Source organism: Oryzias latipes, chromosome 7 (genome assembly GCF_053564925.1).
Source record: "Oryzias latipes strain Hd-rR chromosome 7, Olatipes_Hd-rR_3.1".
NCBI lineage: Eukaryota > Metazoa > Chordata > Actinopteri > Beloniformes > Adrianichthyidae > Oryzias > Oryzias latipes.
This window is the reverse complement of record NC_136243.1, coordinates 1898308-1922380: the sequence shown is the minus strand read 5'-3', so window position 1 is coordinate 1922380 and position 24073 is coordinate 1898308. Positions and strand designations below refer to the sequence as shown.

General features: G+C 42.0%; 1 protein-coding gene across 8 annotated transcripts in view; it reads right to left on the bottom strand.

The window, feature by feature from the left end:
- Positions 1–24073, bottom strand: part of plch2a (phospholipase C, eta 2a) — a 158891-nt gene that overhangs the window by 11142 nt on the left and 123676 nt on the right. For all 8 annotated transcript variants that reach the window (XM_078950021.1, XM_078950024.1, XM_078950022.1 and 5 more), the window contains exons 5-20: positions 23753–23923; positions 22392–22485; positions 21760–21963; positions 21097–21217; positions 19691–19862; positions 19274–19381; positions 17826–17981; positions 14993–15091; positions 14782–14879; positions 13944–14032; positions 13686–13868; positions 13496–13603; positions 13286–13410; positions 5623–5707; positions 5339–5485; positions 5002–5081 (exon numbers count right to left, since the gene is read on the bottom strand). In XM_078950021.1, the coding sequence (XP_078806147.1) occupies positions 5002–5081; positions 5339–5485; positions 5623–5707; positions 13286–13410; positions 13496–13603; positions 13686–13868; positions 13944–14032; positions 14782–14879; positions 14993–15091; positions 17826–17981; positions 19274–19381; positions 19691–19862; positions 21097–21217; positions 21760–21963; positions 22392–22485; positions 23753–23923 (2040 nt within the window). The remainder of the gene's footprint in view (positions 1–5001; positions 5082–5338; positions 5486–5622; positions 5708–13285; positions 13411–13495; positions 13604–13685; positions 13869–13943; positions 14033–14781; positions 14880–14992; positions 15092–17825; positions 17982–19273; positions 19382–19690; positions 19863–21096; positions 21218–21759; positions 21964–22391; positions 22486–23752; positions 23924–24073) is intronic.

The following is a 24073-nucleotide window of genomic DNA, read 5'->3' as shown; positions in this document are numbered from 1 at the left end:
TTGATTACATCTTTCGGCAAAATTTCAGGGTACACAATAAATTGGACTAAAAGGGAATTAATGCCTTTATCTAAAACGTTTCCGCCAAATTCTATTCAAAATGTTCTTTTTAAAATAGCTTATGACCATTTCACTTACCTGGGCCTGACTAATCCCAAAGACCTGAAATTAATCTTTACCTTGAATTTCACAAAATTTGTATCAAAATTAAAGCAGAAGATTGAGTCTTGGAAGACTCTTCCCTTATCCATGATCAGCCGAAGAAACTCTATAAAAATGGTCTCTCTGCTTAGATTCTTGTATCTATGTCAGAATCTCCCTTTTTACCTGACAGCCTCCTTCTTTTAAGGAGTTAGACTCAATAATCACTTTTTATATCTGGAATAATAAAAATGCTCAAATCTCAAAGTCACATTGGCAAAAATCCAAGTTGGAAGGAGGTCTTGGCCTACCGGAATTCAAACACTATTACTGGGCTGCCAATATCAGAGCATTGATGTTCTGGCAGCAAGGATCACCAGACACCATTGGTCCCACCACTCCACTGTGGGTTAAGATGGAGGCTGGCGGAGTGGGAGATTTCTCATGTTTACAGGCTTTGCTCTTTTCCAAACTGGAGAGGGGGGAGTCTCTCCGAAAACTGGGTTTTGTCCTAAAACAATCGGTGCACATTTGAAATCAAATTAGAAGCTTTCTTTCTTTGCCGGACATTTCTGTTCAGTCACCAATATGCCAAAATCACTCTTTCTTGCCTCCTTGACAAATTTGATCAGGAATGGAATGAGAGGGGTTTGACTAAACTTGAAGATTTGTACATAGATAACAAATTTGCATCATTTAATCAACTTAAACAAAACTTTAACATTACCAATTCACATTTCTATAGGTACTTACAAATTAGACATTACTTGCAGTCCAAAATTAAATTATTTCAAGATCTTCCAGCTGAGCATGATCTTTATGACATTTTCAAAAGTCCCCCTGGCTCCAGACATTTGGTTTCCAGAATAGTGCATTCGATGGCAGCACCAGGGTGACATCAACAAAAATAAAAGATGCTTGGAGTGAGGAGTTGGGCATAGAAATATCAGAATCAATGTGGGAAAAGTGTTTATCCGAGATTCACTCTTGCACTGTTAACAGCAAACAACCAACTGATACAATTTAAAATCATCCATCAGCTCCACTACTCCAAAGTACGGTTGCACAAAATATATCCTTCAGTTACTCCCATTTGTGATAGATGTAAAATATCTGAAGGCACATTGGCTCATGCTTCTTGGTCTTGTCCCTCATTGGCTGGCTTCTGGAACAGAATATTTGACTGGTATTCCAAAGCCTATAGTTGCTTTATTACACCCGATGCAGAGCTTGCCATTTTTGGCTGCATATGTACTAGAGCTATCCCAACTGTAATGCAGCAGCCACTAGAACTCGGGTTGATGACTACAAAAAGACACATTTTGCGAGAATAGAAATCTAGGATTTCTCCTTACTTTAAAGTGTGGGTCACTGACATGCTATCTCTCATCCACATGGAAAAAATTCACCATGTCAGGACTGCCTCAGTTATTGTTCACAATAAACTCTGGACACCATTAATAAAACACTTTCAGAATGTCAAAATGATTTAGCTCTGCATTGAGACTGCATTTTTCTTTCTTCTTTTTATGGCCTATTTGGACGGCCTGTAAATATTATTGAATAGAGTGTAACTGGCAATTATTTATTTACTTGTATTTTTTTCATTCTGTTGTGTAATGATCTAAAGAGCACTGATCTGTTTGTTTGTTTTGCTTGTCTGTGATTTTGTTTATTTGAAAAATAAAATAAAATAAAAATTTAAAAAAAGTTTAGCTTTAGCGTTTTCAATAAACTTTTATCCTGTTCGGAGCGCGACCTTCAGGATTTTGGCCACCTGAGCAATCAAGTATGACACCCCAGTACTAAATCTAAACGTCTAAATGGTTCTTTTCCATTAATAAACTTGAGGCCACTGAGTGAAAAAGAAACAAGACTTTGTGTGGATTTTTTTCTTTGTATGAACAAACATGAACAAAAGGATTTGCTTTTGTTCCTGAGGTCTACTGTTAGAACATAAGCTCCAAAACATTAAGAACAAGATCTCACATTTTAAAATAGTTGCTGATAAAATTAAATAGTAAAACTCTACATAGCAACATGTTAAAAAACATAAAACATAAAAAGAGGAATTATTGTAGTGTCTAAAAAGCCCAAACTGTAGGAAAAACTTCCAAACAAATTGTTCACTCACATCAAAAAATTATGCATAAAAACTATAAACCAAAATCAAAATTGGAAAAAGACAATAAAAATGTCAAAACTAAGAATAATGAAGAAAATAATGGTGTTCAATTCCTCACGTGGTGAGAGCTGTCCTGCTTCCTTCCCACCTGCTCTGCCTGTGCTGCTTTTTGGGCCTGACTCAAGCAACCAGCAGTGAGATTCAAAACAAAAAAAAGGGCCAAGTGTCAAAACTTTAGACTAGCTGAACGTGAATTTCAAATGTTGATGATGTTGTTCACCTTTCAGCATCTCCCTTCAGGGCTCGCCACGGTGAATCAGCTTTCACCGACTCACTCAGGTGGTTTTACGCCCGATTTTCTTCCTGACACAACCCTGTATTTTACCCGAGCTGGGGACCGGCACAGGGGGACCCACACTTGGGCCCCCTTGCGGCTACATAGTTAAGCGGTCGACCTAGATAGAAGATTGTGGGTTCGATTCCCGCCTTGAGTGCCCAGATGTTGAAGTGACCTTGGGCACCTCTTGTGGTTCCAGGTTGGTGCCAGTGTTCGGCAGTGAAGCCCCCATCAATGTGTGTGTGAATGGGGGATTGGGACTTTGACTGTTAAGCGCTTTGGGCCTTTGAGGGAGGTAGGAAAGCGCTTTACAAGTATATTCCATTTCCATTTAAGCAGTGTGCGTTAGCGTGAGGATGAAGCTCACACACTGGATGAAGCTCATTGCGCCCCCTGGGAATGAAACTCTGGTTTCCCAGGCATGAGTCTTACACCCAGCCAATGAAGCCATCCAGCCGCTAATATTTACCGTATAAAAACCACTGATGGCTGGTGTCAGAGGAGAGCAACTCTCCATGGACTTCCTTGTTAAGATCAGATTTTAAACCACAAATGTATTTTTAAAAGCTGGTGTCAAAAACGTGAACATTTGTTTTCTCATTTATTAATTCTGACATCTATTGTTTATGACATTCTTAAAGCAGTTTTAATATTGTTGGATTATTAGAGCTGAAATTTTAGTATTATTAGCGGTGACTACTTTTGACTGACATGTGGATGGAGCCAACAAAGCTTCAAACTGTTCTTTGCCCCTCTTAAGTAAATAGAATTTCAATTCAATCCAATGGATCCAATCCAAAGTATAACTAGGCTGCCCTTTTAAAATGAGATGGTTTGATTTGAAAACCTCTTTGCGTGAAGCTTAACTGCATTTACAATACAATTCATCCATGTAAAAAGGAGTGTGTGTGTGTGAGTGTGTGTGTTTGCGTGCGCGCGTGTGTGTGGAGGATATATACAATGGGGTGTGGTTTTGCATTTTTAATGCCAAGAGGTTCCAAGATGGAACATGGAACACCAGCATGCTAATGAGCAGGTAAAGCATGATGCATTACTTCTTATGTTCTTCTTTCTAAGTGGATCAACGGTACTTTCCTAAAACGACATCCTCTATAAGAAAACCCAGAATTAAACTCATTTGTTCCAGTAGCCTGCCAGTTCATTAACTAGCATTAGCAGCTAGCTTCCTCTTTACCTCTTAGACCACAGAATTATTGACCATTCTGATCAAAAACACTTTTTACTGTCATGTTCTGGGGGGTAAGGGGAGGGGCTTCTCCACCAGGTGAACATCACCAAAGTCCTGCTCGAGCTGAAGAGACGGGAAAGTGTCTGCAGCTGTTCCACAAGTTCAAGAACCCAAAGGTTCAATATCTTAGTTTTTCCTAGTTAGGAAAATGTTAGAAATAAAGGATGAAGGAAAACTCTAGAGAACAGACTCAGTTTGGATGGATGTTTTGCCCCCTGACAGGTCGCAGACTCATAATTTTCAGGGAAATCTTTTCTAAAATTGTTTTGCTTTTTAAGAGAAATGACTCAGTTTAAATCCATGCTTTTTCCAAATGTCCTTTGTTATGATATGATATGCTTATGCTGCATTTTTTCTTTCTGTCATCAGTAAACCAGTGAACACAGCTGGCTATCACCACCCAGAACTGATGGGACAGTCAAATTGTGACAATAATGCTAACAGAAACACACATGATGACTCGGCACAGAACCACAAACTAGGTTATGTCAGATTCCCCGGCTCATCTTTCTCCATAAGGTTTTAGCTGACAACACTGGACCAAAGGGGAAACGTGACGATGCAAGCAGGTCAAGCCGTCATAACTCATGTGAGGCATGAGCTGGGCGGACGCTCACAATGCTTAGCGTTGGCTCTCAATGGGGAGAGATTTTTTGCTGAGGTGGGCGGAGTTACTCATGCAGAAAACTGGATCTCACTACACCTGAGATTTGAGCAGCAGCTTCAAGGCTCCTAAAAGTTTCAGCACCTAAATGGAGCGACTGGTGAAACTGGGAGCACTGAAAACAAAAAAGGACACAGACAGACCCAAGAGTCAGCGGGAAAAAAGAAAGAAAGAAGAGAATAATAAAAAAGAAAAATTAGAAAAACAGAAAAAAGCTGAGACGGGACAAACAAGACAGACTCATGTAAGCCACACTGATGCCTCCTGAACAAACATGGCAACAATCAGAGACACAGATCATCAGCTAAAAATGCAACAGCTCCCCCAATGTTACCAGCGAAACCCCCCCTGCAGTGAACCTCTGGGGCCACAGGAGCTCAGTACTTCAGCAGTGACAGGAAACCACAACTTAAGATTTTGTTATTTTTTAAATATCATCAGGTCAGGGTGTTCCATCTTCAGGGTTGCCCCCCTACAGCACGTACCTTACCACTGATGTCATTCACAGCCACATGAACAAAGATGGAGGCCTCCTCCATGCCTTCCAGGTACACGTGGCGGTAACCTGCAGAGTAAAGTTTTGTCAGAGAAACTGCCGACTCAGCACGATATCAGACACCCTAGTGTCCCTTTGGGGGGCTTTGACAACATTTCAAAGGAGGAACAACAACTCCAGAGACCTGCAGCTGAGTCCGAGAAAACATGCTGCGCTTGAGAGACACATTTCAGATTCAGGACACGATTGCAGTTTGAGACGCATTTGAAGTGAAGCTTTCAACAACCAGACAGGAACAGACATGAGAAGGTGGGTTTCAGTCTTACCCGGCATCATGCTGTTGAAGGAAATGGTGCGCTGCCCAATGAAGTCCTGCCCGATGGGGTCATGATCCCACACTAGGAAACGCACCAGAGCCAGCTCGGGCATGTGCACCATGAACACTAGAGTCTCCTCCCACATGGGGTTGAACCCTGGAGACCAGAGATGATGTCAGACACCCTCACAAAGCCCGCTAATCCCTTTCTCAAAAAAGGGTTTGAATAGAATAGAACTCGGTTAATGTCACAAGGAGAAATTCAGCAGAAGACTTTCAGAGTGATCCACTCACCATTATCGTCCACCACTCTGGTCTGCTCTTTGCAGCAGTCTACCGGCAGGCCTATGATCTCCACCTCCACGAAGGGGTCGATAATCTGACAACCACATCCACAGCTTTGTTCAAGAGACACTGCATGCAAAAGAGTCTTAACCTCTTAAGACCCGAGCCAAGGTCTGAGCTATCCCTCTACACACACGGTCACAAGGCCCCAGTAAAGCAGAATTAACTTCTGTGGTAACCGAACCCAAAATATGATGTTCACGCATGTGGACACCAGGTCTGAAGAGATTACGCCTAAGGACTCTGGCTCCCTGTCCCCCATGTTTGAAAGTCTGTGTTAGCCTTAATTCACATGTTACAGGGAGTTCCTCTTGATCTCATCAGCCCACAGTATAATCTTCTAATAGTCTTGGGGATGTTACATGAAAACGCAGTTACCTGTAGCATTCAGAGAAACGCACACGTGACACCCGTATCACACTCAGAAAAACACAGACTGTCAGCGAGTGTGAACTCACACATGTGAAACACAAAAATCCCAGTAATTTAGAGCTTCAAAATCCTAAACATTTTGGCTTTATTTACTCTATAGGTAAACATGAAGAGTTTAAGAGTCAATGTGAACTGCAATATTATAAAAACAAAGGACAAATACAGCAAGACTTTAACGTCCTGTAGCTCTGAGCAAAAACAAAGAACTCTACATACAAGTCTGATTCAGCTGTATGAGGGACTGAATCACCTCTGTACCCCAAGATGGAGGTAAAAAAAATGTGTAATTGTTTGATAGATTAACAATATATTGGTGGGAGTGGGCCTAAGGTTTATTTGGACCTCATTAGCTTCCACACAGTGGTTGCTGGTCTTCCTACAGTCCATAAACACAAAATACAAAAACCTCGAATGAGTTCACAAAATTCACAAACCAATTCATCAGTTTCCCCTTAAAAGCCTCACGTGTGGTGAAGCCTTTTGAAATGAAAACGGTTCAGACAGACACAGCATTGTGCTGAAACCTTCAGAAGTCACAGGCCTTAAAATCATCAGTTGGTATGCAGACTACTACTAATAACATCGATGGACTCTACGCAAGGACCTGTGAGACACATTTCCAGTTGAAACTAAGACCGCAGAGTTACTTCTGCTTGTGTCTAACTGCATACGCAGATTTCCTGAAAACAGATAATCCGCCTGTGTATTCATTGATTTTTGATTGCTTTTTTTTAATTATATGGTTATTTGTTGTCTTTACACAATGACTTCAAGAAAGAAAGTCTGCCTTCCAAAAACAAGAGTACAACATGAAGCTACTGTTGCTGTGTTCCTGAATATGCGGCATCAGCTACAGCGGAGGAACTGAGAATTTGATCCCTTGCTGCTTTTGTAAGTTTGGCCACATAAAAAGAAATCGACAGTCTTTAATCCTAATGGTAGGTTTATTTCAATAGTGAGTGAAAATCACAAAGAAAAATCAAGAAATCCACTTTAAAGAATGTATTTACAAGATCCCAGCTACAGGCGAGGCAGCCGTGGTAGCCGGTGCCCCCCAGACGCCCACACGGGATAGCAGATTGAGGAAATCTGCCACCTCAGCCGCCCAGAACAGCTGCTGTAGCTTCAGATGCTCAAAATAAGCAGCATGAATGTGAAGACACTTAACCTCAGATGAGTGTTATGTTTGCTGTCAGTCATTTGCTTAAATTTCTTGATATACAGTTGTGGCTAAAGGTTTTGAGAATGACCGTCATCATCATCGTCTTGTTAACTTTTTTCACTTCCGGCTCTCGGAGAAGACGCCACGCAGGCATAGAGCAGCTGCAGTTCTCAACTCTATTTACCGCATAAAAGCGTAAATATTGAGAAAAGCAATTTCTAAACATGCCGAGAAGATACCCAGTGTCTGAGGAATATGAGGACTTGAGGAAGACACTTGATTTTGTGCTGGAAGAGATCAAAGCTATAAAGATTGTTCATGGACAAATTCTGGATGCTATCGGAGAGGTGAAGCAGGTCCGGGCTCTGCAGGAGCAGTGCTTCAACAGGATGGATATAATCGAGAAACGAATGGATGACCAAGAGCAGATCTCCAGATCTAACGACGTGATAATCACCGGATTGAAAATCAAACCCCGGTCATACGCGCATGCAGTGACCGCCGGGAACGGTGAGGAATCCGACGAGCAGGAGACGAGCTCTGTGGAAAAACAAGTGGAGGACTTCCTAAAGTCCAATGGAATTTCTCTGGACACCAACAATGTGGAGATCTGCAGACCGCTTCCCAGGAGAAGAGACACCGACAAACCAGCAATCCTCTTAAAGTTTGTCAATCGGAAACACAAAGCAGCTTTATTGAAGCAAGGAAGAAATCTGAGGGGAACCAATGTCTTCATGAATGAAAACCTCACGAAAAGGAATGCCGACATCGCCAGAAGGGATTGTTATTTGAAAAAGCAGGGGAAAATTCAAGGAACCTGGGTAAAAGACTGTAAAATTTATGCCAAACTCTGTGGATCCCCTGAGCAGTCCAAGGTTATTCTTATCAGGAGCCTGCAAGATTTGGAAAAATATTTACCCACTACAGTCTAAACAAGAGATGCGTAAAGATGCTGGTCTTATGAGATGAGGAGACAAACTCTACTATCCATGGCTTCTAAAAAAAACACTTTTTCTACAACAATCACCTGCAACCACAACTCTGAGAGATCTGAATGGTGAGCAAACCGACCTTCAAATATTCAGTGATAATGACAACAACCTTCAAGACATCGACCCTGATCAATTCTTTTCCACTGTTAATATGGACTGCAAATATTACAGCATAGATGACTTTAAAAACTCTGTTAACCCAGAAGAAAAACTGTCAATCATTCACTTTAACAGCAGAAGCATGTATACCAACTTTGAAGACATCAAGGATTATCTACAGAATATGGAGCATCCCTTTGATATCATAACCATATCTGAGACTTGGTTCAGCCGCGACAAGGACGCTGACTTTGAATTGGAAAACTATGAACTTAACTTTGTGAACAGAGTAAACAAAAAAGGTGGAGGAGTCGCAATATATGTGGAAAAAAATATGAAGTTTACGGTAATTGATAAATTGTCTGTCGCAGTGGATGGAGTACTAGAATGTCTTACAATTGAAATATGTAACAATTCAGGGAAAAATGTCATTATAAGCTGTGTTTATAGGTCGCCAGGGTCAAGCTTAGAAGTGTTCAGTGACTGGATGGAAAAGATGTTTACCTCTCTAAAAAACAAAATATTATACATCTGTGGAGACTTCAATATGGATCTGATAAACATAAAGCAACAGACGACTTTATCAGCAGAATGTATGCTATGAGTTTATATCCAACCATAACAAGACCCAGCAGAATCACTACTCAAAGTGCTACTCTCATTGATAATATTTTTACAAATAATATAGAATACACTCATATGAGTGGACTAATGATATGTGACATAACTGATCATTTACCAGTTTTTGCACTATTTGACAACAATGTGAAGACAAAGAAAATTATAAAAGAACCAGTCTACAAAAGGCTAAGAAATGAAAAAACCATGAATGCTCTGAATAATGACTTATCCAGACAAAACTGGAACTCTGTGTACAGAGAGAAAGATGTCGATATTGCTTATAAATGTTTTTTAGAAAAATTTATGTCACTTTACAATAAGAACTGTCCAATTTATAAATTCAAGAACAAATTTGCCAAATGCCCGTGGTTAACCACCGGTCTACAAAACGCTTGTAAAAAGAAAAATAACCTGTATAAAAAATTCTTAAAACAGAGGATAAAAGAAACTGAACAAAGATATAAGTCATATAAAAATAAACTAACTGAAATAACACGTTACAGTAAAAAAGTGTACTTCAACAATCTACTGAATCAAAATAAATACAACGTAAAGCGAGTTTGGGAAATATTAAATAACATCATTAAAAATGGGACAAAAAAGCGAACTTATCCAGATTACTTTACAGATGAGAAGGGTCAAAGCTATGACATCAATGAAGCAGCAAACGGTCTCAATAACTACTTTGTAAACGTGGGTCCAGAGTTGGCAGCGGAAATTCCAAAATGCAAAACTAGCAAAGACAATAATCCACCCATCGAAAGGATCCCACACTCGATCTTTCTCTCTGATGTGAACGAAAATGAACTGATATCAATTGTGAATAATTTCAAGAGTAAAAACTCAAAAGATTGTGAGGACATAGATATGAAGGTGGTGAAAAAGGTCATTCATAGTGTAGCTAAGCCTCTAACATACATTTGTAACTTATCATTACAAACTGGGAGATTCCCAAACCAAATGAAAATAGCCAAAGTGATTCCTGTCTATAAGAGTGGAGACAAACACCAATTTACAAACTATAGACCTGTTTCTCTTCTTCCACAATTCTCAAAAATTTTAGAAAAAATATTCAATGATAAATTAGCTTTATTTATTGAAAAATATAACATTATAAATGAAAACCAATATGGTTTTAGAGAAAATAGATCAACGTCATTGGCTATCATTGATGCTGTGGAGGAAATCACAAATGCTCTGGACAAAAAGAAATATGCAGCTGGAATTTTCATTGACTTAAAAAAAGCATTTGACACTCTCAATCATGACATCCTACTTGACAAACTGGAAGTGTATGGGATAAGAGGACTAGCGCTAACTTGGGTCAAAAGCTATTTAACGGTAGAAGACAATTTGTCAAGATTGATGAATATACATCAGAAACCAAAGAGATAAGTTGTGGTGTCCCACAAGGATCAATTCTGGGCCCGCTGCTATTCAATATTTACATAAATGATATATTCAATGTTTCAAAGCTTATGAAACTCATTATTTGCTGATGACACAAATATATTCTATTCTACAGACAATCAAAGGGAACTTATAAAGGTGATGAACACAGAGTTAAATAATATAAAACTATGGATGGATTACAACAAATTGTCTTTGAACCTAAATAAAACCAAAGTGATGTTTTTTGGAAACTACAATGCAAATAAAGAGCTCTCAATTGAAATAAATAATGACTTTATTGAACGTGTTACAGAAACCAAATTCTTAGGGGTTTTTATCGATGACAAACTAAGTTGGAAGCCTCACATCAGACACATACAAAAAAGTATTTCAATCGTAAATAAATCTAAACATATATTAGGATACAACAGTAGATATTTATTGTACTGCTCTTTAATATTACCATATTTCACCTACTGTATAGAAATTTGGGGGAATAATTACAAGAGCTCACTATATCCTCTCTTTCTACTTCAAAAACGAGCCGTTAGAGTTGTACATAAAGCCGGATATCTTGATCATACAAACAATCTATTTTATCAATCAAGACTTTTAAAACTGCACGACCTTGTTGATTTTTACACTGCGCAACTTTTATACAGAGCCAGCTGGAAATTGTTACCATCCAACATCCAAAAACAGTTCTTAGAAAATGAAGGAGGCTACAGACTGAGGGGATGTAGGAACTTCAAGATCAAATTGATAAGAACCACAAAGAAAAGTTTCTGTGTGTCGGTGTGTGGCACTAAACTTTGGAACAGTTTAAGTAATGAGCTCAAACAATGTTCAAATATTCAAATATTCAAGAAAATGTATAAAGAAACTCTTATTTCAGGATATGAAGATAAGAGGATTCAAGGATCAACAGGTGCTTGAATAATTCCAAATACGTGTGTGAACTTGATTGTGGTGAAATAATCAAAGCTCTTTTAATTACAACCAATGAGTGTTACATTGTAATGTGCAATAATGATTACTGAAATGTTTAAATTACAATCAATAAGCTATTGATTTTATTTACTTGATCTGCAATGTGTAGCAATAATTACTGGTTTGATGTTATCATGTGTTCTAATGATAATCAATTATTATTACATATCGGTATCGTTACTGTTTACTGAAATCATAAATGAATGTTTTCTGAAGATCATCAATCATTTCTAGGCACTGGATTTTGTTACTTGAAGAGAATCTATCTGATCAGAACCGGATTTAAAACACTGTAAAACTATCAAATGAATGAACTCAGTAGGGGTGGGATTATATAAGCTTGCTTCTTCCCACTCCTTTTCAAGCAATAAATCAAACTCTACTTATAATTCAGTTAATGATCACTGTATTTAATTAAGCAAATGTGACTTAAGTGACGTTTTTGTTTTGTTTTCTGTCTTTTTAATCTATGCATTTCATCATTTCTGTAATGAGTTTGATAAATATGTGTAATTTTTTTTTTTTATTGCTTTGACTACAATGCTTGAAATAAATCAATAAATCAAATCAAATCAAATCAAACTCGGGTGAGAATGTTGACGAGCACAAAGCTGGAGATCATTCTGTCAGACTGATGGGGTTAGAATGGCAGACTTGACATGATCTTCCATTGGTAACCATGGTAACCTGCAAAAAAACGCGTGCAGCCATCATTGTATTGCATAAAAATGGCTTCATATGCGAGGATATTATGGCAACTAAGATTGCAACAACAATTTAAAGGATCATCAAGAACTTCCAGGGAAGAGGTTCGATTCTTGTTTAGAAGGCTTCAGGGCGTCTAGGAAAGTCCAGCAAGCGCCAGGATGGTCTCCTAAAGAGGATTCAGCTGTGGGGTCAGAGTGCCACCAGTGCAGAGCTGCTCAGGAACGGCAGCAGGCAGGTGTGAGCGCATCTGCACACACAGTTAGGCCAAGACTTTAGGAGGATGGCCTGGTGTGAAGAAGGACAGCAAAGAAGCCACTTCTCTCCAAAAACATCAGGGACAGATTGATCTCCTGCAAAGAGTATGGTGAATGGACTGCTGAGGACTGGGGCAAAGTCATATTCTCCCATGAAGCCTCTTTCTGATTGTTTGGGAATCTGGAAAAAGGCTTGTCCGGAGAAGAAAAGGTGAGCGCTACCATCAGTCCTGTGTGACGCCAACAGTAAAGCATCCTGAGACCATTCATGTGTGGGGTTGTTTCCCATCCAGGGGAGGGGGCTCACTCACAATTTTGCTCCAAAACACAGCCATGAATAAAGAATAGTACCAAGACACCCTCCAACAATAACTTCTTCCAACAACAGCTTGGTGACAAACATGCATTTTCCAGAACCATGGAGCACCGGGCAACAAGGCAAAAGTGACAACTAAGTGGCTCTGGGACCAAAACGTTGAAATTTTGGGTCCATGGCCTGGAAACTCCTCAGATCTTAATCCATTTGAGAACTTATGGTCAATCCTCAAGAGGCGGGTGGACAAACAAAAACCCACTAATTCGGACAAACTCCAAGAAGTGATTCTGAAAGAATGGGTTACTATCAGTCAGGAAGTTGATAGAGAGCATGTCCACTGGAACTGCAGAGGTTCTGAAAAAGAAGGGCCAACACTGCAAATACTGATGTCATTGTTGATAAAAGCCTTTGAAGCGTATGAAGTGCTTGTAATTCTATTTCAGTTATATTACAGAGAAAACAGCAAACTCTGTGAAAACTACGATTTGAGTCATTCTCCAAACTTTTGGCCATGACTGTAGCCCAATGAAGTTTGTGTTTTGCATCTTTACGCTGCTTCACTTTCAGACAGAAGAGTCCTGTCATCAACATATCTGATATCAGAAGTCAGAATGTGTATTTGGGATGCATTGATGTGTTGGAGCACCTCTCCTCTGTCTCCCAGCATGGAGTCTTTGGGTTTGGGCAGCTGCTGTCCGCTGATGATCTTCAGCACCAGCTGCTTCTTCATGCGTCCCGGCACGGGGTCCTCCAGGTTTGGGTTAAAGGCACCTGACGTGGCCAGAAGCATAACTAAGGTCTCTGCCTCCTGACACACAAACACACAAGCTGTGACGTGTTTCTGAGGAGCACAGACCTTCACACATGCAGGTGGGCTTCAGGATGTATCCGCAGTTGCCGTTGCTATAGAACTTTGCTCTGTTGAGCTGCAGGACGCGGCCCTCAGACTGGTAATTGAGTGCAACTGCAAGGAATCGGTTAACCTGTCAGGAAGCTGTGAGGAAGCTAGGTGGGAGAGCAGGTTTATAAGGAGGGGGGGCTCATACCCAGCTGGCAGCCTGCATTCCAGAAAGGCTGCGGGTTGAAGTTGGAGGAGTCCACGCGGTACGAGGAAGGGTAGATGCGGGACAGCTGTCGTTGGTTGAAGAGGATGAAGGATGTGGCTTTCTGCTGCATCACCTGGTGAGCTTTGGTCTCACTTAGCGATGAAACCTGCCAGCTGCAGCCCGCTGGAACAAAAAACAAAGGTCTCCCTCCAGCTGCCACTCCTGACACAAACCTGCGGGCCTGGGACTGCAGCTCACCCTGAGCTTCGATGTCGTAGAGGCCCACTGAGCATGTGTACTTGACCAGGTCGGACAGAGCTCTGGAGAGCTTCATGGTCTTCTTCTTCCTGTGGGTCAGTGAAGGCTCTGATTACATCACACAGCACGGGGGGGCTAAAATAACCTCAACTTTAGGGGCCATTTTCTTATAGCACCCACCCACCATTTTTAACTGAGGTCTACTAGAAAACGTTAAAAAAAATCTCTACACCCACACCCATTGATTTTTCTAGTCACGCCCACACTGTCGGGGGGGGGGGGGGGGGGGGGCTACCTTGTTTTCCAGAAAAAGCCACACCCACTGTTTTTTCTAGAAAACCTCACCTACCCTATGAATACTTAGCAAAAACCACACATATCTACTGTCCTCGGAAACATTGTGACAAAAGATAAAATAGAAATACTGCCCACTCAACCATTTCTTACAAATCCAAACCCACCCAGCTACTCTGCACTAAATCAGTAACACTTTTTTCCTGCACCTCAAAGTGGAACAACTTCTGCTTTGAAGAAGACCGCATGGAGTGGAGCGCCATCCGCCATCTTGTCTGAAGTTGGGTTCATCGTAAACTTTACGTCAGACATAAATCCACGCATGAGAATCTGTGACTCCGCCTCCAATAATACACCCTCATGCCCAATACTTGCTCCTTCAAAATATAAATAAAAACTAGTTTGGACATGGGGCCTGAATGGGTTCAACTGTTCACCACCCGCAGTGGACTGAACTCTAGTCGTCCACTGAGGATGAAGAGGGCAGCTTCCTGAGTCCTGGTTGTGTGTTTTTTATCATGACTGAAGACTGATGAAGACATACTTGCTGTGGGATGGAGGGGCGCGTGAGGCGCTGCTGCTCTCCTGGTCTGTGTCTGTGTCTTCAAAGCTGGACGTCTTCTTCAGCTTGGAGGCCTTTTTCTACTCAAACCAAAAAACATCAGGCCAGATGTAACCGAGAAACTGTTGACAACTCTTCAGAGGATGTGTCCGTCTGGGGCCTTCAGCCTGAAGTGAAGTACATGAAAGTCTACCTTGCGCTTGGAGAAGCTCCCGATGAAAGAGCGTCCAGAGCGTTTGCTGCTGCTGGGATGAGCTTCATCTGTCGTGTCGGTGCTGTCGTCACTTTTACCCTGATGGCAAAAAAAACATCATTCAATCTTTGCAGCAACAAAATGTGTCGCAATAAAAGCAGAACACAGGAATCAAACATCAGCCGCTTCCTGTTATTAAGCCGTCCACAGGCCCCGCCCTGCATGTTTCTCCCGCAGCTCTGAGGACATAAAACCTCAGAAGGACTGAAAACGCTACTGCTTAGCTAAAACAAACAGAAATTCTGTTAACAGCCACACTAGTTCAAGAAAATTGTGAGAACTCACTTTGTTGGAGTGGAGCCGCCTGAACACAAACCAAACTTTTACATGCTGACAATAGGAATGCAACGTCCAACAAAACTCAAGGTTCAGATGCAATGTTTGGATCAGTAAAAAGAAAAAGGAAAAAGGGCAAAATAAAAAGTGTCTGTTTTAAAAACATTTACATGCAACAAAACATAAAATACCTCAAAACATACAATGGTGCAATAAAATATTTAGTCAGCCACCAATCGTGCAAGATCTCCACTTAAAAACATGAGACAGGCCTGTAATTTCCATCATAGGTAAACCTCAACTATGAGAAACAAAATGAGAAAAATATCCAGAAAATCATATAGTCTGATTTTTAAAGAATAGATTTGTAAATGCTGGTGAAAAAATGTTTTTTTTCCAATGGGCAATGTGGGTAGTCGCCCAGGGCACGAGCCCCCAAGAAATAAAAAGGAAAAAGAAATGCCCCTGTAGAGCAGAATCCCTTGTATTCACAAATGTTAATGAAATTTGCGCTAGGGCGCCCTTACTATCGTTTTGACCTGCTGCTGTAGAAGGGAAAAGGAGGTAGGGAGGTACGGTACGGGGGGGGGCTTAGACTGAAGGATTATGATTCTAGACCCGCAACAAACTAACAGCTGCTTCCTAAAAAAATGGTTATATAAAGTGTATGTACTTTTTTGGTTTTATTGATTTTTATTTTGGAGTGAAGAAAAAAATAGAAAGGAGTCTACATCAAAGGAACAAAAGATCAAAGGAAACATCAGCATCCAGTTTAGAAAGACGAAAAACACTCCAAGGATAAAGGAATGCAGGCGGTGCCCAAAATGAAACTTGCTAGTAGCTAAATACGACCACATTTACTGTTAGAGGAGTCAAATTTGGGGCAACATTTGCCACATGCCTGATGGGGGTTTGCACTTCATTAGAGTCTTATTAATGATCTCATTGGTGGATTTCATCTAAGCTTCTCTGCCGTTCTTATATACAGTCAATGCTTCAGATGCAATGAACACAATCATTTGTGTTTTTGTTCAGTTTAATGTGACACTGATGCACAAACACAGAAGAATATGTCCTTTAGTTTCCATTGATGTTCATTTATGAAGTCAACGGAAATGACCGGAATTTATTCATTCATAATTCCTGTCAAGGTTGTATTCAGCTAAAAAAAAAAGTGGCAATTTTTACCAGATTCAGCCAGTCGTCAAAAAGAAAACAAACTGATATGTTTTAATTGTGAACTAACTCATATACTATATCTTATTTGTGAATTCAACTTAAGAGTATTTTATTTATATGATTAATAAGGTAAAATAGATATTTTGGTCTTGTGTTTATATGTATGCAGGCTTTGAGTTATAGAGGGCGGGGCTGGAAAGGCGGGTGTTTGGGGGGGGGGCGTCCAGTGTCCCAGGACCGCCTCTGCCTGGAGCCTCATATGGAGTGATATTTCTGCAACCACGTTGCACACAAAACTTTCTAAGTTGCAGGTGAAAATATTATATATTTGCTTTTCAATAATTTATTGGTCTGCTTTGACATATTTTTTTTGCTTTCAAATTTTTGTTTTGCTTTCGAAAACATTTTTTGCGTTTGCAAAACATGTTTTTGCGTGCGTTGTGTCAAATCTCGCTTTTGTCCTATCTTTGATTTTGCTGACTACTTTGAGCGCGACTTAGCGTGCTTTGCTGCTCCTTCTGGGTTTCACTCTGAGAGAAACGGGCCAGAACCCCGTACGAACAGAACCGACACAAAGTCCAAAGTCAATGTCTGCCTCTGAGTACCGTCAATATGAGACAGAGACACCTGATTGGTTAGAATCTGGCCCAATCAGGAGCTGTTTGATGGCAGCTTTGTCACGTCAAACCGAAACTTAACTCAGCAAAGATAGGAAAAAAGTGAGATGATACACAACGCATGCGAATTTCTTTTTGGCGATGCCAGTGGCAGTCACATCACGCTAAGTCGCGTTCAAAGTGGTCAGCAAAATCAAAGAGAAGACAAAAGCAAGATTTGACACAACGCACGCAAAAACATGTGTTTTGCAAACGCAAAAAACGTTTTCGAAAGCAAAAAAAAAATTTGAAAGCAAAAAAAAATATATAAAAATCAGAATAATAAATTATTGAAAAGCAAATATTTAATATTTTCACCTGCAACTTAGAAAGTTTTGTTTGCAACGTGGTGGCAGAAATATCACTCTATATGCTTCAGTCAGAACAAAAACCCACAGAGTCCAAGTTCTTCACTGCAGGCCTGAGCTCAAAGGAAAAATGTTAGTTTGTTTTCAGCTCTGTAGTATCTCGACTTATCATTAATGTCAACAGTGACCAGTTTTATTCTGTTTTTGATAGTTTTCTTCTTCTAACTGCAGTTTTTTCCTGTCTGTCTGTAGTAAAGTGCTTTGAAAATAGTCAAGTTTGATTGTTAAAATGAAAGTGAGCAGCAAACATGAAGGTTAGTCAGACAGACATTTAAGCAGAAGAAAAAGGGTTACTTTGCAGCCTCTGTTTTCCCCAGGCTTCCCAGCAGGGGGCAGCGCTCCGATGGTGAAGCTGTCCGGGTCTTCGCAGTCTCTGATCTTGGACTCCTTCATCAGGCTGTCCAGTTTCTTCTTGGCCATGTTCTCCACCTGCTTCCTGTTGGCTGTGGTCTGTAGACGGAGCAGCAGGTACACAAATAAACTGTCTGGCAGCAGAGCTTCCCGTTTCTTTTTGATGCTCTGGAGTGACTGACACAGAACCTACACCTGAGCTGATCTGACACTGCAGCACCAAAGCTCGTCTAAAACACATGATAAATGTGAGCAAAAAGAACAGAGGTGTTCTGAGGCAGATGGCCAGTTTGATGAGGAATTCTGCCAAAAGTATGAAATTGTTGCATTCTCTCCTTTGTTCTAACATGAATGTAGTCATTTCTTAGGTTCACTGCTGCTGGTTTTAAGTCCTAAAGATGTATTGGAAGTGAGTTTGAGGGTTCATTCATGCTTTCTGCTCTGATTCCCAGCTCCACTGTCTCACTGCATTCTTTAGGGCATTTAAGTCCATTGTGCTGCAGCAGGAAGCAGAAGCCCAACAGAAATCAAGTCTCAGAAAGAGAAATGTTCGTCAGACAGAAACTGGAGGGGGGTTCAGGGATGATGGTCACATGTGGGAGAACCTGACACATGGAAAACATCTGAGCTCTGAATATTTGACAGACCATCCCAACTGAGACCAAATCTCCTTCTTGTGCTCTCCAAACCAGCAGAGAAGATGTGGAGATGATGAACAGCTGAGGATGAGCATCTCCAGAGCGGCTGCAGCTCTGGTCTTCCTGCAAGTACTCAGCTCAGCCACACGATGGCAGCCTGGATCCACAGAGCTGCAGTGTTCCTCCTCCAGTTCCATCTGACTTCAATCACGGAGCAGTTAGAGACCCTTTTGCTGACGCTGAAGCTCTCCTGGTTAGACAATTCTTCTAAAATATAGAATGCCTGGATGGAATCCAGCATGTCATGTTTGTCTTTTTTAGTCGGTAGATCTTTTGTTTTCTTTGAACACAAGTATCACCTCAGAACTGAGTCTCTGATCAGTTTCACCTTCAGGAGGACACATGTTTTTGCTCATATCAGCTGCTCCCTAAAGATGTTACTGAAGGGTTCGGAGAAATGAATGATGCTCTCTAGATGCATTCTGTTTGATTTCATGTGAGAAAGCACTTCCTGACTCTCTGAGTGTTTCTCTGAGGCCAAAAGCTGTAACCTCTTCCAGGCAGGATGGATAGAGATGACACATGACAAGGTGTGATCTCTGAAGATACCCTACCTTCCACTGTAAGAGAAGCCAGCGAGACGTGGTGAGAAGAAAGGACAAGGAGAACAGAGGAGAGCAGGAAGTGAGAAAAGCACACAGACAGGAAGAGGCTCCATGTCAACTGAAGGTGCAGAGATGAGGATGCACATACATCTCCATTCATCAGCTTGCAGTCATCCTCCATCTCGTCGGCGCTGTCTTCGTCGGACACATCTCCCTCTTCAGCGTTCTCATCAATGTTAGGAGGCAGTTTCTTCCCCTTCAAAGTAAAACACTGGCATTTATTTGAGACTTTTGTCAGGAAAAACAAAGCTGCACGCGGATCCTTCCATGATTTAGGACATTAACACAAGTGAACACAAAGGGCTTAAAACGTTAGAAATAAAAGAACTAGTAAAGGAACTATTAGCTGTCATGTCTGACACTCAGCAGGAGGCCTTTTTCCTGAGCCTCTGCTTATATTTAGTTGATCACTATTACCATCTCAGATTCTTTCATGTAATTTTATGGTTGAAAATGCAACAAAGGTCACACAACACTGTAATGCTCTATAATCTTTCTGCTTTACCTTCACCAGGATCTTCCCCCTCAGCGACTCGGGGGACGGCAATTGCCCGGACTCATCCACCTTGATGCTGGAAACGTCCAGTTTGTCCCCGAGGATCTCAGTCAGGTACTGCGCCATCTTCTTCTGCTGAGGAACGCTGCAGTGGTTCTCAATGGACAGAATGACCGGGTAACTACAAAACAACAGGAAACCACGGCTTTAGATCTGCTGCCAGGAGGAGCAGAACCAGAAATGTGCTGCCATGGTGGGTGGACAGCATGACAAAGACGCGTGGTCTGAGACTTCAACCCGCACATTACTGCATGTTCCAACCCTGGCTTTGAACGTCAGGAAAATGTCCCATCTGTCTGCTCAGGTTCTTAGGATTGAACTCCGATCCTGTCAGTGAGAGAGCTGAAGCTCCAGAGCTGCTGCCGTCTGCACTGAGAACAAACGTGGATCCTCCAGAGCCGCTGGAGGATGTGTGGACCTTCAGCTGTCTCAATGAGGATGTGGATGAGAGGATGCAAATACAGAGTCCCTTTAGGTCAGTAAAAGTCTCATGTGTGCTTAAAGCCAGCATGAACCGTGGTTTTAAGGTCAAGGCTGAGCTGCATTATTCCTCCTCCCAGCATAATGTTCACAGACATTACAGTCTTCTGACTGCAAAACCTTTTCATCCAAGCAGACTGCTGTGCTTTATTTAGCACAGTGGAAAATCAGATTCCTATTTGAAGCCTACTTCTTCATATCTGGGGGGTGGGGGTCTTCACAATCACCTTTTCAGTAGCAGGAGAGAGGGTGAATACCACCACAAAAAGGAGTGTTTCTTCATTGCAGCTAAAAATAGGTGTTTCTGTTTCTGCACGTGTGTCGCAGGATTATCACCTACTGGTGCACATTCATAAAGGGGGGGGGGGGGGGGGGGGCTGTTCTAATCTCTCAGTATTCCCATGTCTGCACCCCGAGGCGACTGGGCTGCGCTAAAGCGCAGTCAGCTCACACACAGACGCAGACCATGCGCGTCCACTCTGAGGTTAAAGAAGTGGAATCCCAAATCATCTGCAACTGTGGGGCCACCTGCAAATAGAAACTCATGATACCAAAACCACCAAGGAGGTCGCCGATGAGGAACACTAGACCCCCCGCCCCCCAACACGAAAACTGAAGGGGGGGGCTCCAGAGCATGAAATGTTGATGATCTGAAAACATAGTAGCAGTGAGTCAGAATAAAGCTGACTGTGATGAAGATCAACATTCAGAGGTTTCAATGACTACAAGTTTTTAAAATGAAGAAGAACAAGTTTGGATCAGGAGACAGAGCTCACTCACCTCAGCCCACACACCAGCTGCCTTCTGACAGCTGCTTCTTTTAAAACCAAAACATGCCAAGCAAAGGATGTGTGTGTTTGTGTGTGTGAACATACTCGTTCTTGATGAAGGCGTATTTGTTGATGGTCTCAACGACGTCTCTGAAGAGGATCTTGGAGGTGAGCGTGTAGCCGTGATGGACGATGGGTTCCCCGTCCTGACCGTCCCAGCAGTCGACTGCACCAGAGAGACAGAGACAGAGTCAGGGGTCAGGGGTCAGTACCTTTCCTCTGCTGAGCTTCATCCTTTCACTGGAATAACTTCAGCACAGAACTGAATGGTGTAAACTATAGAGTTGGCTGCAGGTGAAAAAAATGAGGACAGACGTCGCAGAGCCTCAACTGTTGAACACGCCTAAAAGCACGTCTGAGACGAGCTGGCATCAGGGGTTTGGAGAACGCCGCCTAGACATGCTTGGCAATTACAGCAATCCTCTAACCGTGCTCCAAACCAACTCCCATAGCAGCCTCGGCACCATTCACCTAACTGTGTCGGAGCCCAGATTTGGACAGATTGACATCTTTGTAGACTCTTAACCCAGAGAGTACCAGACAGGTTGCTCAGCTCCACTGAACCACTGGGGGGTAAATCTGTTGCCCCATGACACAAACATATAGCACCCCAGCATGAATGTATCCAGTATTCCAGTAAAATGTTTCTTTGTTCCTGTGCTGAATGGGCTGTGGCCTGGCTGAGTTTTCCCGTTGGCTTACGCTTACCTTCCACGCAGCGGCAACCAGCCTGCAGCACCCAGGCGTACATGTCCACCCGCGACTGCGACATCAACTGGTCGCCCATCAGGTAGGTGTTGTGTGAGGAGGCAATGAAGTAGTTACACAGAGGCTGCGTCATGTCCTGACTCACACTGTAGTGTTCAGGGTTAAAGATGTCCCCTGCTGGACTGCGCATGTAATTAGTAAAACCTGAAACAGAGGAGAAGTCTCCTGAAACGCTCAGACGTCTAGGGCTTACTGTTACATTGCAACAGCGCCACCTGTCAATCACCCAGAGAAAGCACCGGTAAGTTCACATTATTGTTTTAAGACTCGACTGTATAAAAAAACAAAGAGGCGCTCTGCTATTTTTTAACACTACTGCAAAACACATGAGGCCTGGGGGTGTGAGAGCTAGCACACCAGTCCTCACCACAGATGTTGCAGCTTTTCAGGAGTTTCAGAAGTCAAACACAGAAGATGAACTGACCAGTCTGCTCATACACACCAGTTTGGTTTAAAGGAGCCAACCGTGTCAAACGGCAGCAAAAACCGTCTTTAAAAACTACCAACTTTAAAAAAAAAAAAGGTTTTCATCTGGAGAAAATGGATCTGTAGAACCGCTGAGGTGGACATACCATCGATTCCCAAAACTCCCTGCTTCTGGTTCTCTGAGCACGGCTCAAATTTGTTGATGATCTCCAGGCAGTGGTCTTTTGTCACCTTGGTCATCTGGAAATGTAGGAAAAATTCATCAGTAACTCCTCTCTGACAGCGGTCAGGTTCATCTAATGGCATTCGTGTTCCAGTCCTGATTGCTGAGTCCAACCATATGAAAGTGGGTCAATCTGACCCTATCTCGGGAAATCGATGAAAAAGGGGGAGGCCCTTCTTCTATCAATCAATCCCTATTCTAACCATATGAGAGCAGAGCTTTCTGCTCCTCCACCACCCAAAAACAGACTCCATCATCCCTCCATCATCCAAGCTGAGCCAGAGGACTCTGGGGAGCAGGCTCCAAAAACTCCTAAGGTCATTCTTCTGCACTTCTGCTGAAGGTCCACAGCTCGTCCATCCCTACTGTGTTCACAAACCATCTGTCTCATCTTTACACGTCAGTAAACAGAGAACTTGGCCACAGGAGCTCCTACATCGGGATCTACTCAGATCCATGGATCCTTTTTTCTTTTTCATATTTTCTGTTTGAGTTCTGAAGATAAAAACAAAAGAGTGGATTACTTAGGAGGAGAAAAAACTCACTTTGGACGGCAGGGTGAGAAGAAAAGCTCAGCTGCTTAAGCTAAGCCCACTTTCTGACTGCTAACCAGCCAAAGCCTAGCTTTTCTCACACCTTTAGGTCTATAGAACCCGGACTGGATCTGACAGAACCCATCCCTCCTGTGACTCCAGAACATTTCACACTGCAGACGGCCAACTCCATTCATGCTGGACTGTGGCAAGGTGCACTCCAGTGTGGAATCAAAAGAGGGCGTAAATGAACCAAATCACCATGCCTAAAACAGAGATGAGGACAGACAGATGTGGAGTTCTGGGGTTCAGGAGGCAGGGGGTTCAGACTCACACGATTCCACCTGATTCACGGCTCAATTCAGAACTCGTTTCAACATTTTCTCTTTAAAACCCATTTACTTGTTCTGAAAAAGACTTTCAACAAATTCATTCCTTTTAACTAAAAGAAAACCGCTTTAATCAAACCAAAAGGTACAAGGAACAGAACAGAAGGAAATGCTTAATGGTCATTCAATGAGCATGATGAAAGTAAAGGTGGTCATGTTGAGGAGCATTTATAAGAATAAAATTAAATATTAAAAGCAAAGTAAAAGCAGTATGTGCATATATCTAAATGTCATTCAAATATTCTTCAAATAATCTGTAGACTTCACAAATCCCAGATTCTACACAGAACCAGACCCAGCTCCTAACATGCTGAAGTCAGGAAAGGTGTCTTTGCGCCGTGTGCTGATCTGTGAGAAGTTACCTTTTGCTCATGCTCCAGGAAGCGGGTGAGGTCATCCGTGTCCATGTGGTCTTTGTGGTTGCTGTAGGTGAGCATGAGCAGGTACAGGTCTCTGCGAGTGGACATCATCTTGTAGAAGGAGCAGAACTCCTCAAAGTCGAGTGTTCCCTGATTGTCGTCAGTGTCTGCCTCCTGCAGGACCAGAACCAGAACCTGAACCACCTTCAGTCTTTATCCAAAACATGTGCTGCTTCTCTGAACGCAAGACCACAAAATAGCTAAATCCTTATTGTCATTGTCACACGTACAATGAAATTAAAAGTGCCTTTTGGTCAGTGTAAC